Here is a 12,234-nt window from a genome sequence, read left to right on the forward strand (position 1 = left end):
AACTCTGTGCAGCTTATCTCGATCCTGTGCAGTAGCTCTCTCCCCCCCCCCCCCCACCCCCAATACCTGATTATCAATTGAACCCCAGGGATGTTTTGGTTTGGATCTGATCTTTTGCATAAGGCGAATTTGTCCCTTCAAATCGACTCTGCTGTTCAACATGCCGTGCCCCATCTTCTATGTAAGGACCCGGGACATGAGGATCTTGTGCAGGCAGAAGTTGTTTAGTGTCGTTGAGCAATCTGTTCACAATCATGTTCATTACCACTGACTTGTGTGCTGTGAAATTTGTTGTTCTGTGGTAGCAGTACAGCGCAAGACATAAAAATTACAAATAAGTAGTGCAAGTAAAAAGGAAGAACAAGATCATGTTCAGGGCCCATTGGGAAAACTAATGATAGAAGGCAAGAAGCTGTTAATGAATCATTGAGTGTGGGCCTTTTGGTTTCTATACCTCTTCGCTGATGGTAGTAACAAGAAAAGGGCCCAGATGGATGCTGCTTTCTTGATATCATGGGCCAGAGTGTTTGTTCCTATGCACTGTTGTTCTGTGTCTTTTGTATCTGAACGTACATTTCCTGCCCTATCTCCATATCCCTAGATTCCTTAAATAACCAGGTCAATTGAGTTCAATGACTCCCAAAGTTCAGGGAACTCCACAGCCCTCGGCAGTAATGTATGATAACGATTCTCCACCGCAGTCCTGTTTAAATTTTCTTAGCTGAAGGCATTTGCCCTCATTTCAATTCTGAATGGCCTACCCTTCTACTCAGACAGTTTTGGATTCTTCAGCCAAGAGAACCATCTTTTAAGTTTTGTAAGAATCATGTGTGATCCATTGAGGTCATTCTTCTAATGTAAAGAAGCTTATTAAAAGCACCATTTGCACGATATTTTCCTTGGACGGCTTAAAATTGGAAGGCAAGCATTTGAAAGAAACACATTTTTTTCCCACTTTCCAACAATGAGGTCATCGTACCATCACGCTCAGTTTAGATCAGGAGGGTCCCAACATTTTTTTATATGCCACGGATCAATATCATTAAGCAAGAGGTCTGTGGACGCCAGGGTGAGATCCCCTGTGGTAGAGAATAGAAGCTTTCAGTGCCCAATTCCTCCATACCAGGATTAGGCCTGGTGAATCAACAACACACTGCTTCTGTAGCAAATATGACCTCTTTTTAGGTAAAGGGAGCAAGATTGTACACAATAATCCAGGTGTGGTCTCACGAAGGCCTATAATTATAATAAGACACTTGTGCGCAAATCCTGTTGTCATAAAGGCCACTTGCCTTATGCCCTCCCCAGCACTGAGCATATCTACAAGGATCATCGCCACAAGAAAGCATCATCCACCATCGAGGACCCCAGCCACCCAAGCCATGCTCACTTCTTGTTACTGCCATGAGGGTGGATGTACAGAAGCTTTGGGTTCCTACCCGACTAGGTTCAAGAACAGTTACTACCCCTTAGCCATCAGGCTCTTGAACCAGAGAGGGTAGCTTTACTCACCTCAACTCTGAACCGACTCCGTAACCTGAGGACTCTACAACTCTCGTTCTCAGTATAATTTATTAATTTATTTTTGTACTTCTACAGTTTTGCACGCTGGTTGTTTGTCAGTGTTTGTGTGTATTGATTCTATTGTATTTCTTTATTGCACTGTGAATGCCTGCAAGAAAGTGAATCTCGGGGCAGAATATGGCGGCGTATACTTACTTTGGTAATAAATTTTCTTTGAACTTTGAAGCATCTGCTGCCCTGTTTATATCCCCGGAGGAGTTAATAGGTATAGGTGTCCCAGGGTTGTATCCTGAATAGAAGCTTCCACCCTGGAACAGAGCTATCATTCTGGAGGGTCAGGCTGAGCATCTTGTTTCACGTTTGTTTAGCATCAGGGGTAGTGCAGACATTGTGGCTTGTTCCAGGGCTCTGCTCTTCTATGTCCCACCTCCTCCAAAACCAGTCACATTTAAATCCTTGACTAGATCAGCTAAATATAACTAAAAGAATGTGATTCTAGTTTTGGCTCAATTCTTCTGCATCAGTATTAGCTTTACAGTGGCCTGTGTATAAGTTTTTATTTGATTTAGACAGCAGCGCTTCCACTGAGTCGAAGCTGCCATTCTGTTTCCTTTGCCACAAGACTGTTCAAAGGCAGAAGTCAATAGCATGCATGGTGTTACCGCATACTGTCTTGAGATTCATTTTTCTTGCAGGTGTTTGTAGGATCCAAGGTTGGGTGAACAGTGATTTTTGATGGCTCAGAGAACATGCTCTCTTTGGGGCTTTGCTATTGCTTGCATGGTGGGTGATAGGGAAGCTAAGGTTCAGAAATACACCCTGCAAAAACTCATTTCAGGGAGGTGGCACCATCAATTTGCGGGAGACTCCCGGGAGAGGTGCGATGTCTGCAGTAGGGTGGCTCCTTAGCAACTAGCCAGCCAGTTTAAATAATATTAGCTATGCTAATAAATGAATGGCACCTGTTAAACTCACCTCAACATTCTTTTACAGTCATTTAACCCACCATGGGCAATAGAGAAGTCACTGTTGCAAACAGTGCAGCGAACGACACTGTCATTATTTTTGACCCCTATTAGGCAGGGGTGCACTTTAGTGTAGTCTGCGGTGAAGTACGTTTTTTTTGGAACACTCTACCATGGTGCACTCTCTCGCTAGCTCTCTTTCTCTTGTTCACTCTCTCAATTTATCTTGCTCTCGCTTGCTCTCTCATTCTCTCTTGCTTGCTCTCTCTCACTCTGTCTCTCTTCCTCTCACTCTCTCTTGCTCTCTCTCGCTCTTTCTTTCAAAAAAAATCATTTCCAGGATATCGTATATAATTTGTGGGCATCAGGGAGCCACTATCAATACACGGGACACCCCTGGAACTTCCAGGAGAGGTGGGATACCTGAATGGTTTTTGTTGGAATAAGGGGGGAATTGTTTTGCTGCTGCTTGTGCTGGGGGTGCTTTGGGGTTCTAATTTTTTTCCCGTCATTTATTCTTTGGGGGTTTTCTTCTGTTTCATGGGTGTCTGTGGTGGCCAGTGCTATCATGTTTGCTGTTGTGTGCTGGGGCAGCAGGCTGAGGGTAGCAGACACCAACAGAATAAACAAACTCATTCATAAGGCCAGTGATGTTGTGGGGGTGGAACTGGACTCTCTGACGGTGGCGTCTGAAAAGAGGATGCTGTCCAAGTTGCATGCCATCTTGGGCAATGACTCCCATCCACTCCATAATGTACTGGTTAGGCACAGGAGTACATTCAGCCAGAGACTCATTCCACTGAGATGTAACACTGATTGTCACAGGAAGTCATTCCTGCCTGTGGCCATCAAACTTTACAACTCCTCCCTCGGAGTGTCAGACACCCTGAGCCAATAGGCTGGTCCTGGACTTATTTCCACTTGGCATGATTAACTTATTATTATTTAATTATTTATGGTTTTATATTGCTATATTTCTTCACTATTCTTGGTTGGTGCGACTGTAACAAAACTCAATTTCCCTCGGGATCAATAAAGTATGTCTGTCTGTCTGTGGAGAGTAAGAAATTCAGGTTGTATACTGTATGGACTCTTTGATATTAAATGGAACCATTGAACCGTTGAAAATAAAGATGTATGTACAATGGAATTTATGAAAAACCATATATAAACAAAGACTGACAAATAACAAATGTGTAAAAGAGGACAAATTGTTCAAGTAAAAATAAATAATACTGAGAACTTGAGTTGTAGAGTCATTGAAAGAGAGTTTGTAGGTTTGCCAGGGTTGTTCCAGTCATTACAGAATGTGAATTATAATCACTTGAAGCAAATTAAACATCTTTGAAAATGCTGCCTCATCTTTCTTGCTCAGACTTGTGCATGTTAGGACAATCAGCTGGAAGTGCTATTTCATAAATAAAGTATGTTATCCAATACATGGTACTTTCTGCAAAAAGTGATAGCTTAAGGTTTGCAAATGTCGTAGGCAACTACTTGAACCCAAAGAGTACTGAGTAACACAATAAAGCAATTTCCAAATCAGCCTGCTCTGACAGATCAATGATTCTAATTCAGTGGTGTTCAATAGCCGGACTGTTTCAGTTTGACCGAAACACAATGCAATGCCACACAGGATTGCTCACCTTCCACTAAAGGAACTCGCTGCAGAAAGACTATCAACATCAACATTAGAACTCATTGAACCCATGTCTGATCTGATATATTTCTTTATACTTTAAGGGTGTGGTGACATCATGATAATGTTTTTGGACTGGGAAACCAGTGAAATACGGACAAATGCTCTGGAGACATGAGTTCAAATCCCACATGAGAAATCATAATTTGTTTAATTTGATTAATCAGGAATATAAAACCAGTGTCAGTGGTCATGAACATAAAATCACTAATTTATAATAAAATTCAATCTGATTCACTGATGGAAGAGATTCTCAACATAGTGGCTGACTCTCTTTTCCTCTTTGGAATGGCCATAGCATTGAAGGGCAACAGTGAATTTGCAGTATGTGCTATTATTTCTGGGTGGTAGGGTGCAGATATGTCACCACCAAAGGAGGTACTAGGCGTTCCTTACCTCTAATAGCCTGCAGGTCACCCTTGGGCAAAGTATAACACCTGCCTAGACCCCAGTGAGGCCATGGAAGCAAGATAGTCATAAGAGCAACTGGTGTATATCACCAGTTCAGGTTATGTAACTACTGATGCCAGGCAGACAATCTCTGAAGAGTATTTATAATGGCTAGAGTCACCCATCTTGTAAAGACACTGCCCAGAAGCATGCAATGACAAACCACTTATGTAGAATTTGCCAAGAACAGTCATGGTCATGGACCATGATCGCCTATGTCAAATGACACACCATATGATGATGACTATTCCTGCCAGTAATGTCTTCATCACATGAATAAATTATAAAATAAGTAATGTTCTGCACTTAGATAAGTTTTTACTGCATTTGTGTAATGGTTTTCTTCCCTTCAAATATAGTGGATGCTCAGCAGTGCATTGTGAAAAAGCCCTTCAGCCTACAACCGCACAGTATTGTTCCACACAACCATACTTGGCACCATAGTGTAATCGAGAGGGAGATAGGTAAGTGGCAGTGTTATCAGTTATCTAAATGCTTTCAAACATTTCCTCCTCCTTTTCTTTCCCCATTTAGCTTCACTGAGTTATACAGTATGGAAACTAACAGGCCCTTCTGTCCAGCTCGTCCATGAGAACCAACATGTACACCAAAACTGGCCCCGTTGACCTGCATTTCGCCCACATCCCTATAAGCTTTTCCTGTCCGTGTACCTGTCCAAATGTCTTAAACGTTGTAACTGTACCATTTCCTTGTTTCAAATTCCCTCACTCCTCTATGTGGCGAACGTTACCCTTCAGGCCCCTCCATGGGTTCTGATATCAGTGGGAAGGATGTAGATGAGGCCAAAACAGGCAAAACTCCTGACATTGCCAAGGGGGGGAAGAGCTGCCACTGCTGCTGAACTCAACAGCAGGACCTCTGTAATTTTTTTTTGTTGAATTCCCCTGCCTGGCAGACAACCAGATGAACCGTCTGGTCTGTGAGGAGAGAGGGAATGATGGCAGTAGGGGGTGCAGTAAGGGCTCTTGTTGTAACACATTTAAAAACGATGCAGAGCAAGCCAAATCCAAGGGGGAGGAGTCTCCTGTTCATAATTACTAGGGTAGCAGGCTGATCATATATAACTTTGTAAAAGTGGCAAGGCATTTATCTTTCAAAGCTGCTTCCGATTCCATGCACATCTGATATAGTTAAGTCTACACATCATCCTCACTGGAGAATTGATGGTTTCTTTAAAGCATCACCTGCTTATGAATGCCCCCATCAATTATTCATTTTCATTAGAGGAACGTGTTCTCCTAAGAAGGTGATTGTGTGCGTATTTCCTCTACATCAAATCAAAGGCAAATTCAGCATTCTGGCTTTGCATTTCTGACATTGTAGGCTATTTGAAACCAAGTGATAACCTTTCTGATCTGTATCACCCCTCGTCTTAAATATGTCTAGTAAGCAAAAAGTCACAAGAAGTAGGGAGAGAACAGAGCTGTGGGTATCCCCAGAAGTGTGACAAGTGATTGGAGTAGGAGGAATACCCAAGAACGTGGAGGAACTCTGCAGGAGGGTAGTGGATAGTGAGTAGTGAGTGTACCAGGTTGAGACCTTTCACCTGGACTGGTCCATTTCTTTCCATAGATGTTGCCTGACCTGTTGAGTTCTTCCAGTTTTATTGTGTACAGCCCCAGAGGACGCTGAGCAGACATGATGGGTCAAAAGGTGGTTTCTAAAACTGTAAGCTTTTATTAAAATTTGAACTGCTATCTGATTCATTAATGGGAAAGACAAAATGTGACAATTCCTTTTATCCTGAAATATAAGAGAAAAGAGATGCAGGTTTCCCCTGCTATCCGAAAGTGGAGCGTTCCTATGAACCCTTTCATAAGCTGAAATGGTGTAAAGCGAAGAAGTAATTACCATTAATTTATATAGGAAAAATGTTTGAGTGTTCCCAGACCCAAAAAATAACCTACTAACTCATTCCAAGTAACACATAAAACCTAAAATAACACTAACATGTAGTAAAAGTAGGAATGATATGATAAACACACAGCCTATATAAAGTAGAAATAATGTGTGTACTGTGTACAGTAGGTTTACTCACCAGAATCGGGAAGACAGCCAGCACACTGGAAGGTTCATGCATTTTTCTATCATACAGTTCTTTGTAAGCACTCAAAACATACTGCCCTAAACCTATGTGCCCTTTCAAAATTAAAGTTATACTTTTTTGCAATCATTGCAGCACTGTCAATCGTAGCGAGAATCTCACACAAAGCTATGGCAGCTTGATACGGAGTGTAGTTCCCGGGGAAGGAGCTTGGCGGCACCACTCTTGCTGCTGGCTGCCTCTGAAAGGCTCGCTGCAAAACAAACGTTGAACACTATTTTCGCTTTTCGCTTTATCGTAAAAGCAAAAATCCTCTTCGGATTTCTTTCGGTTAGCGAAAGCATGTACTAATGTAGGTCTTTCGTAAAAGCGAAGTGGCGTAAAGTGAACTTTGGTAAAGCGGGGGACACCTGTAATTAGCCTACTGACAGTATCCTGCAGATCCACTTCTGGGATCGGTTTCTGGTCATGTGGAACAGTATTACAATATCAGTCAGAAAGCAAAATGCTAGCAGTGACAGAATTTACAATCTAATAACTGATCACTTGTCCCAATTAGTCTATATCAGTGTATTCGGACAGAAGCCCTAATGTTGTACCTACAGCCTATTTTCTCCTCAGCTTCCAACCCAACCTGTTCTTAAACCCAATAGCCTCTTCAGTCCAGTGGCACATTCCATAGCTTCACAGTGTAATGACCTCTGGTCTTCATCCTGAGGCTATCGTCCTGTAATTATCTCTTGATGCTGACACCTCAGTCACTGATGGTATTCTGTTTTCGCATGATTCCTATCAATAGAGTGGCTGGGAGAGCCAAAGATCAGAGGACACAGCCTCAAAATAGAGGGATGTTCATTTAGAATAGTTTAGGAAGGGAATTCCCCAGATTTGGGGTGCAGCAGCTTGGCCACCAATGGTGGACCAGAAATATTTGGTAATAAGGAAAAGATCACATTTGGAGAAGTGCTGAATCCCAGTTTTCTCAATCATTTTCCAAATGTGTACATGCCTACATTTGATGTACTGTATTTGTTTCCTATCCAGAGGTCCTAGTCCAGAACTTGACCAATATATTGACTAATCATTTCCCTCCATGGTTACTACTGATTTCCTCCAGTAGTTCTTAATTTGCTCTAGGTACCAACATCTGTAGTCTCTTGTGCCTCCATAGTAAATGAGAAATTGATCTACAGTTTTGAATGTATCTTAACTTACCATTATATCTATTTATTTTGTATGTTTTGAAGAATTCCCACAATTTCCAGTTTTTGGATCAGCCAAGTTGTAAGCTTGTTTTCACAACCACCAGACTGAGCACTGGATAACTTGCTGTAGTTGAAGCTGATCTGCAATGGCTTGTTTTAGTTTTTTTTTGAGACTTCAGAGTAGGATTATTGATTGAACAGGGCAACAACCACATTAACCAAGGTTTGGAAGTATTTGGAGATAAAATTGGTAAAGATCAGGAATGGATTCACGCTGCTGTCTGTAAGGAGCTTGTATAACAGTATGGCTTTCCACTGGAGGCTGTGGTTTCTTCCCATAATCCAAAGATCCACCGTTAGGGTTGGTGAGATTTGGGCATTCTGTGTTGGGATTGGAGGCAGGGCTCCTCACACAATCCTCACTGACTTATTTGAAGTGAACAACACACTTCACTATATGTTTCAATGTACATGTGACAAATAAAGCGAATCTTTATCTTTAAACATTGGCAAAAAGCAAATTCATCATTAACTGAGCGAAGTAGTTAAATGAAAAAGAACTCCTCATTTCTGAATCAGTGATAGTGTGACACTGTAAAATTCAAAGATGAGGAATCCTTACTGTTTTAAATGTATAGCTACTCAAGAGCTTGTGTCTTGTGAAACCAGGGAAGCATTGTCAATTTGCTACAGGCAAGATGTTATTTTCACTCAGAGGGTATTGTACTTCGCAACTCTCTGGATGTTTGAAGATACTCATTTGCAGAGTATATTTGGGACTAAGATCAATAATGTTTTGGACACCAAGGGAATTGAGAGATGTGGGGAAGAGGGACAAGGTTTAGAATCAGCACTGATCTTATTGAATCGCAGAGAGAGCTCATTAACCTTGTGGCCTACTGCTTTCTGACTGAAAGTTTTTCGGCTCTTTTGTCATTCCACTCTTCGTTTTAATGATCTGATGAAAATTCAAGTAAGATATTGGATAAAACATAGGTGATTTGTTATAAGATGCTGCCGTTCTTGGGTACTGATGTATTGCTGTCGCTCTGCTGCAGCACAACTGAGGAGCCTCTCGCCTAGACACATCAAAAGTGATAGTGAGGATGACGACTTTCCAAACGTGACGTTGGACAGCGTTAATGAGACTGGATCCACAGCACTCTCCATTGCAAGAGCTGTACAAGAGTAAGTACATCTCTTTCTCTGTACTTTGCATATCCTTGAAAAATAGTTTCACTTCCCAGTTTTTTTGTGGAAGTAACATAACATTGCAAGAAAACTTTCATAAAGTGTAAATCTTTTAAGTGCAGGTCAAATATAGACCTGTGGTGTTTCTAATAATTGTGGTATGCAGTTGTGTTTCTTTATACAGCTTTCTAGTTATTAGAATTTTAGTAACTTCCTTAGTTTTATTTAGAAACTAAATGATTGCAAGTCTTGCATTTATATTGCACCAATTACTTTCCTTCTAGAAGGTCTAAATCACTCAACAGTTACTGAAGTACTTTTATTGGGTAGTCACCATAGGGCACAGAGCAAGGTGGTAGAAACAGCAGTGTGATAATAATCAGGTAATCTGTAAACAAGAATGCTGATTGAGGGGTCAATATGGCCTGTTCCGCTGCTGGCATTTAGGGCTAAAGTGGAAGTCCTTCACCTCTGGTGGTGTTCAGGACTTCCTTCTTCATGTCAGTAGCTTCACCTTGGTTTTCACTACTGTTAGTCATGTAAGTCCAGAGTGGAGACTCAGGAATACTGTCACACTCAGATGCAGAAGGATTCCTCGTTGTTGTTTCAGTAACAGCTTTGTTTTACCAGTCAGGTTTGTTGTCCCTGAGCTGAACCTCCAATCCTGACCTGTACCCTTTGACCTGTTTGGCGTGGGTGGCCCAACCAGAAGCCAAAGCGTAAAGCCCGATGCCAGCCATCATAGCTCTCTGGGTCGTTGAGGCACACAAGCCTCCAAATCACAGCAAGGTTGCGGTCCTCTTGAAGGATTGGTCAGGCAACTGGGGATAAATACTCTTCTGTTTGGAATGTTGTTTTTGGATTTTTTTTTTGCATCCGGCACCTGGGGAAGGAAATGGACATGTTTTAAGACTGAAACACTAACAGTGCAGCACAGGCATAGAACTGTTTGTAGTATCTGCTCAGATTTGTTACTCACTACCTGGGACGCAACAAATATTCACACTCAGGCAGAGTTGAGGTTGTAACTAACTGAGCTACATTGATTCTATACTGCAAGGACTATCTATAATTGCCAACAAAAAGAGAGCAAGAAGTCCTCTATTACTTATGTCGTGTTCTTGTCAGCACCCTTTAACTGAGATGATGGAATAAAATATGGAAACATAAGAGACAACAGATGCTGGAATCCGGAGCACCAGCAATCCGGTGGAAGAGCTCAGTGTTTTGAACAGCATCTGTGAGAGGAAAGGAAATAGCAATATTTCAGGTCACTGAGTTCCTGAAGCAGATCAGTTGTAGCAATGGAATAAAATATATTCAGTGGAGTGTTAGCCTCCCTTAATTCTCTGAGTAATCACTGCAATCTTCCCAAAGTGTCAATGAGAATGGTTTGTTATCATATCGTGAATTTTGTTTTTGGTTTTCAAAGATTCAAAGTACGTTTATTGTCAAAGTACATCTGCAGTATTCAACCCTGAGATCCATCTTCCCACAGACACGAAACAAAGAAGAACCATGGAACCAACCTGGTCAAAGGGAAAACATCAAACCCTCCCTCCCACCACGTGCAAAAAAAGTGCACAAATGGCAACAAAAAAAGGAGCAAAAACACAGAATATAAAACACAAAATCAAAAAGCATAGCTCAGTTTAGTGTTCATTATCTGCAGGCTGTCCCGTTTCAAATATCGCCCAAAAGTAGTACCAAAAAAGTACACCGGAACTAGAACAAATCATATACCTGATTTAGAGTCCAAATCTATAGTCTGCTTCAATTATGTTTCGTGGCAACAGTAACACAAAAAAAAGTTACAAAAAGTTTGTATGTATGTAAGTAAGTAAGTAAATAAATAAATAAATAGATAGATAGAAAGAACAAAGGAGAAATAATGAGGTAATGTTCATGGATTATTCAGAAACCTGATGACAAATAGGAAGAAGCTGCCTAAAACATTAAATGTAAGTCTCAGGCTTTTGTATCTCCTCCTTTATGGTGGTAATGAGGAAGCCATGCCCAGTATGGTGAGGATCCTTAATAATGGATGCTGCTTTGTTGAGGCACCATCTTTTGAATACGTACTTGATAGTATGGAGGTTTGTGTCCAAGATTAAGTTGGCTGAGGCTACAGACTGGCATTTTGCATTTATTCAGATGTGGTTTGGGCCTTGTCAGAAATAACAAATTCTTGTTACCTGATGTCAGTAGCAGCAATAGAGTGCTTTTGCACTCCTTTTGAAGTCCTTTTGCTTTTCTGGAGTTCTTCCTCCATGTACTTTCAGGTTGTTCTAGGTGATTGAATTTCATCATTAGTCACTTGCACCAGTCCTGTTCCAGCTTCAGTACCAGAGAATATTGCAGTTGTTGCAAAAATCATGTTTGTATAGTGGAGCAATGTGCCTCAAGTCAAACATTGGAACATCAGCAATATGTGCCTGACTGTAGGTATAAAGAGAAATGAGTGATAAATTCCATGCTACACTTTCTAATTTAGGCTGAAGGTTGATTCAATGCTAATGTTGCCAGGGTTGCTACTTTCTCTCTGGTGTCATCCCCCTATGGGCAATGTCACCAAAGTTCTAGGCCCAACTGGTCAATGCTCAGCTCAGATTCTTCTGCACAAACGTGGACTGTGAATGACTGATAACACGGAATCATCTCCTCCCACTCCACCTCCCCAAGGCGTCCAAAGCTTTCTTAAAGGTGGCCAGCTTAATAGGAGCTCCTGGATCTGCCTGTAGGCAGGATGCCTTTAAATTATTAGCTCTCTGTGGCACCTACCCACATCGTCTCCCTCCGCACCTTACCGTTCCTTTCAGTGATTCTACTGATAGAGCTTGTTCCACTCTATTGAGTAAATGAATGCTTTTTCCTCAACCAGACCACTTCCGCAGCAGTTCCCGAAACTATCATCTTTATCGCAGGAAGCCCAAGGGAGGAAGGCAGACCCAGGGGAACATCAGCACCTGTTATGAGTCGCACCATCCCAAAATGGAAATGTGCTGGTCATCCCTCACTGTCACAAGGTTAAAGTGCTGGAACTCCCCACCCGGACGACTCCAGCAGTTCAAGGTGGCCGCTCGCCACCAGTCCTTTGAGGGCAATTTCAGATGGGCAATAAATGCAGGCCTTGTC

General features: G+C 41.7%; 1 protein-coding gene across 6 annotated transcripts in view; it reads left to right on the forward strand.

The window, feature by feature from the left end:
- The window catches only part of klf12b (Kruppel like factor 12b), a 271,202-nt gene that overhangs the window by 209,239 nt on the left and 49,729 nt on the right, over positions 1–12,234 (forward strand). For 4 of the 6 annotated variants that reach the window (XM_059970437.1, XM_059970434.1, XM_059970436.1 and 1 more), the window contains 2 exons: positions 4,998–5,102; positions 8,967–9,096. In XM_059970437.1, the coding sequence (XP_059826420.1) occupies positions 4,998–5,102; positions 8,967–9,096 (235 nt within the window). Of the gene's footprint in view, positions 1–4,997; positions 5,103–8,966; positions 9,097–10,597; positions 11,108–12,234 lie in introns of those variants that run through there. The other 2 variants (XM_059970440.1, XM_059970439.1) reach the window with 2 other exon arrangements.

Source organism: Hypanus sabinus, chromosome 5, assembly GCF_030144855.1.
Source record: "Hypanus sabinus isolate sHypSab1 chromosome 5, sHypSab1.hap1, whole genome shotgun sequence".
Classification (NCBI taxonomy): domain Eukaryota; kingdom Metazoa; phylum Chordata; class Chondrichthyes; order Myliobatiformes; family Dasyatidae; genus Hypanus; species Hypanus sabinus.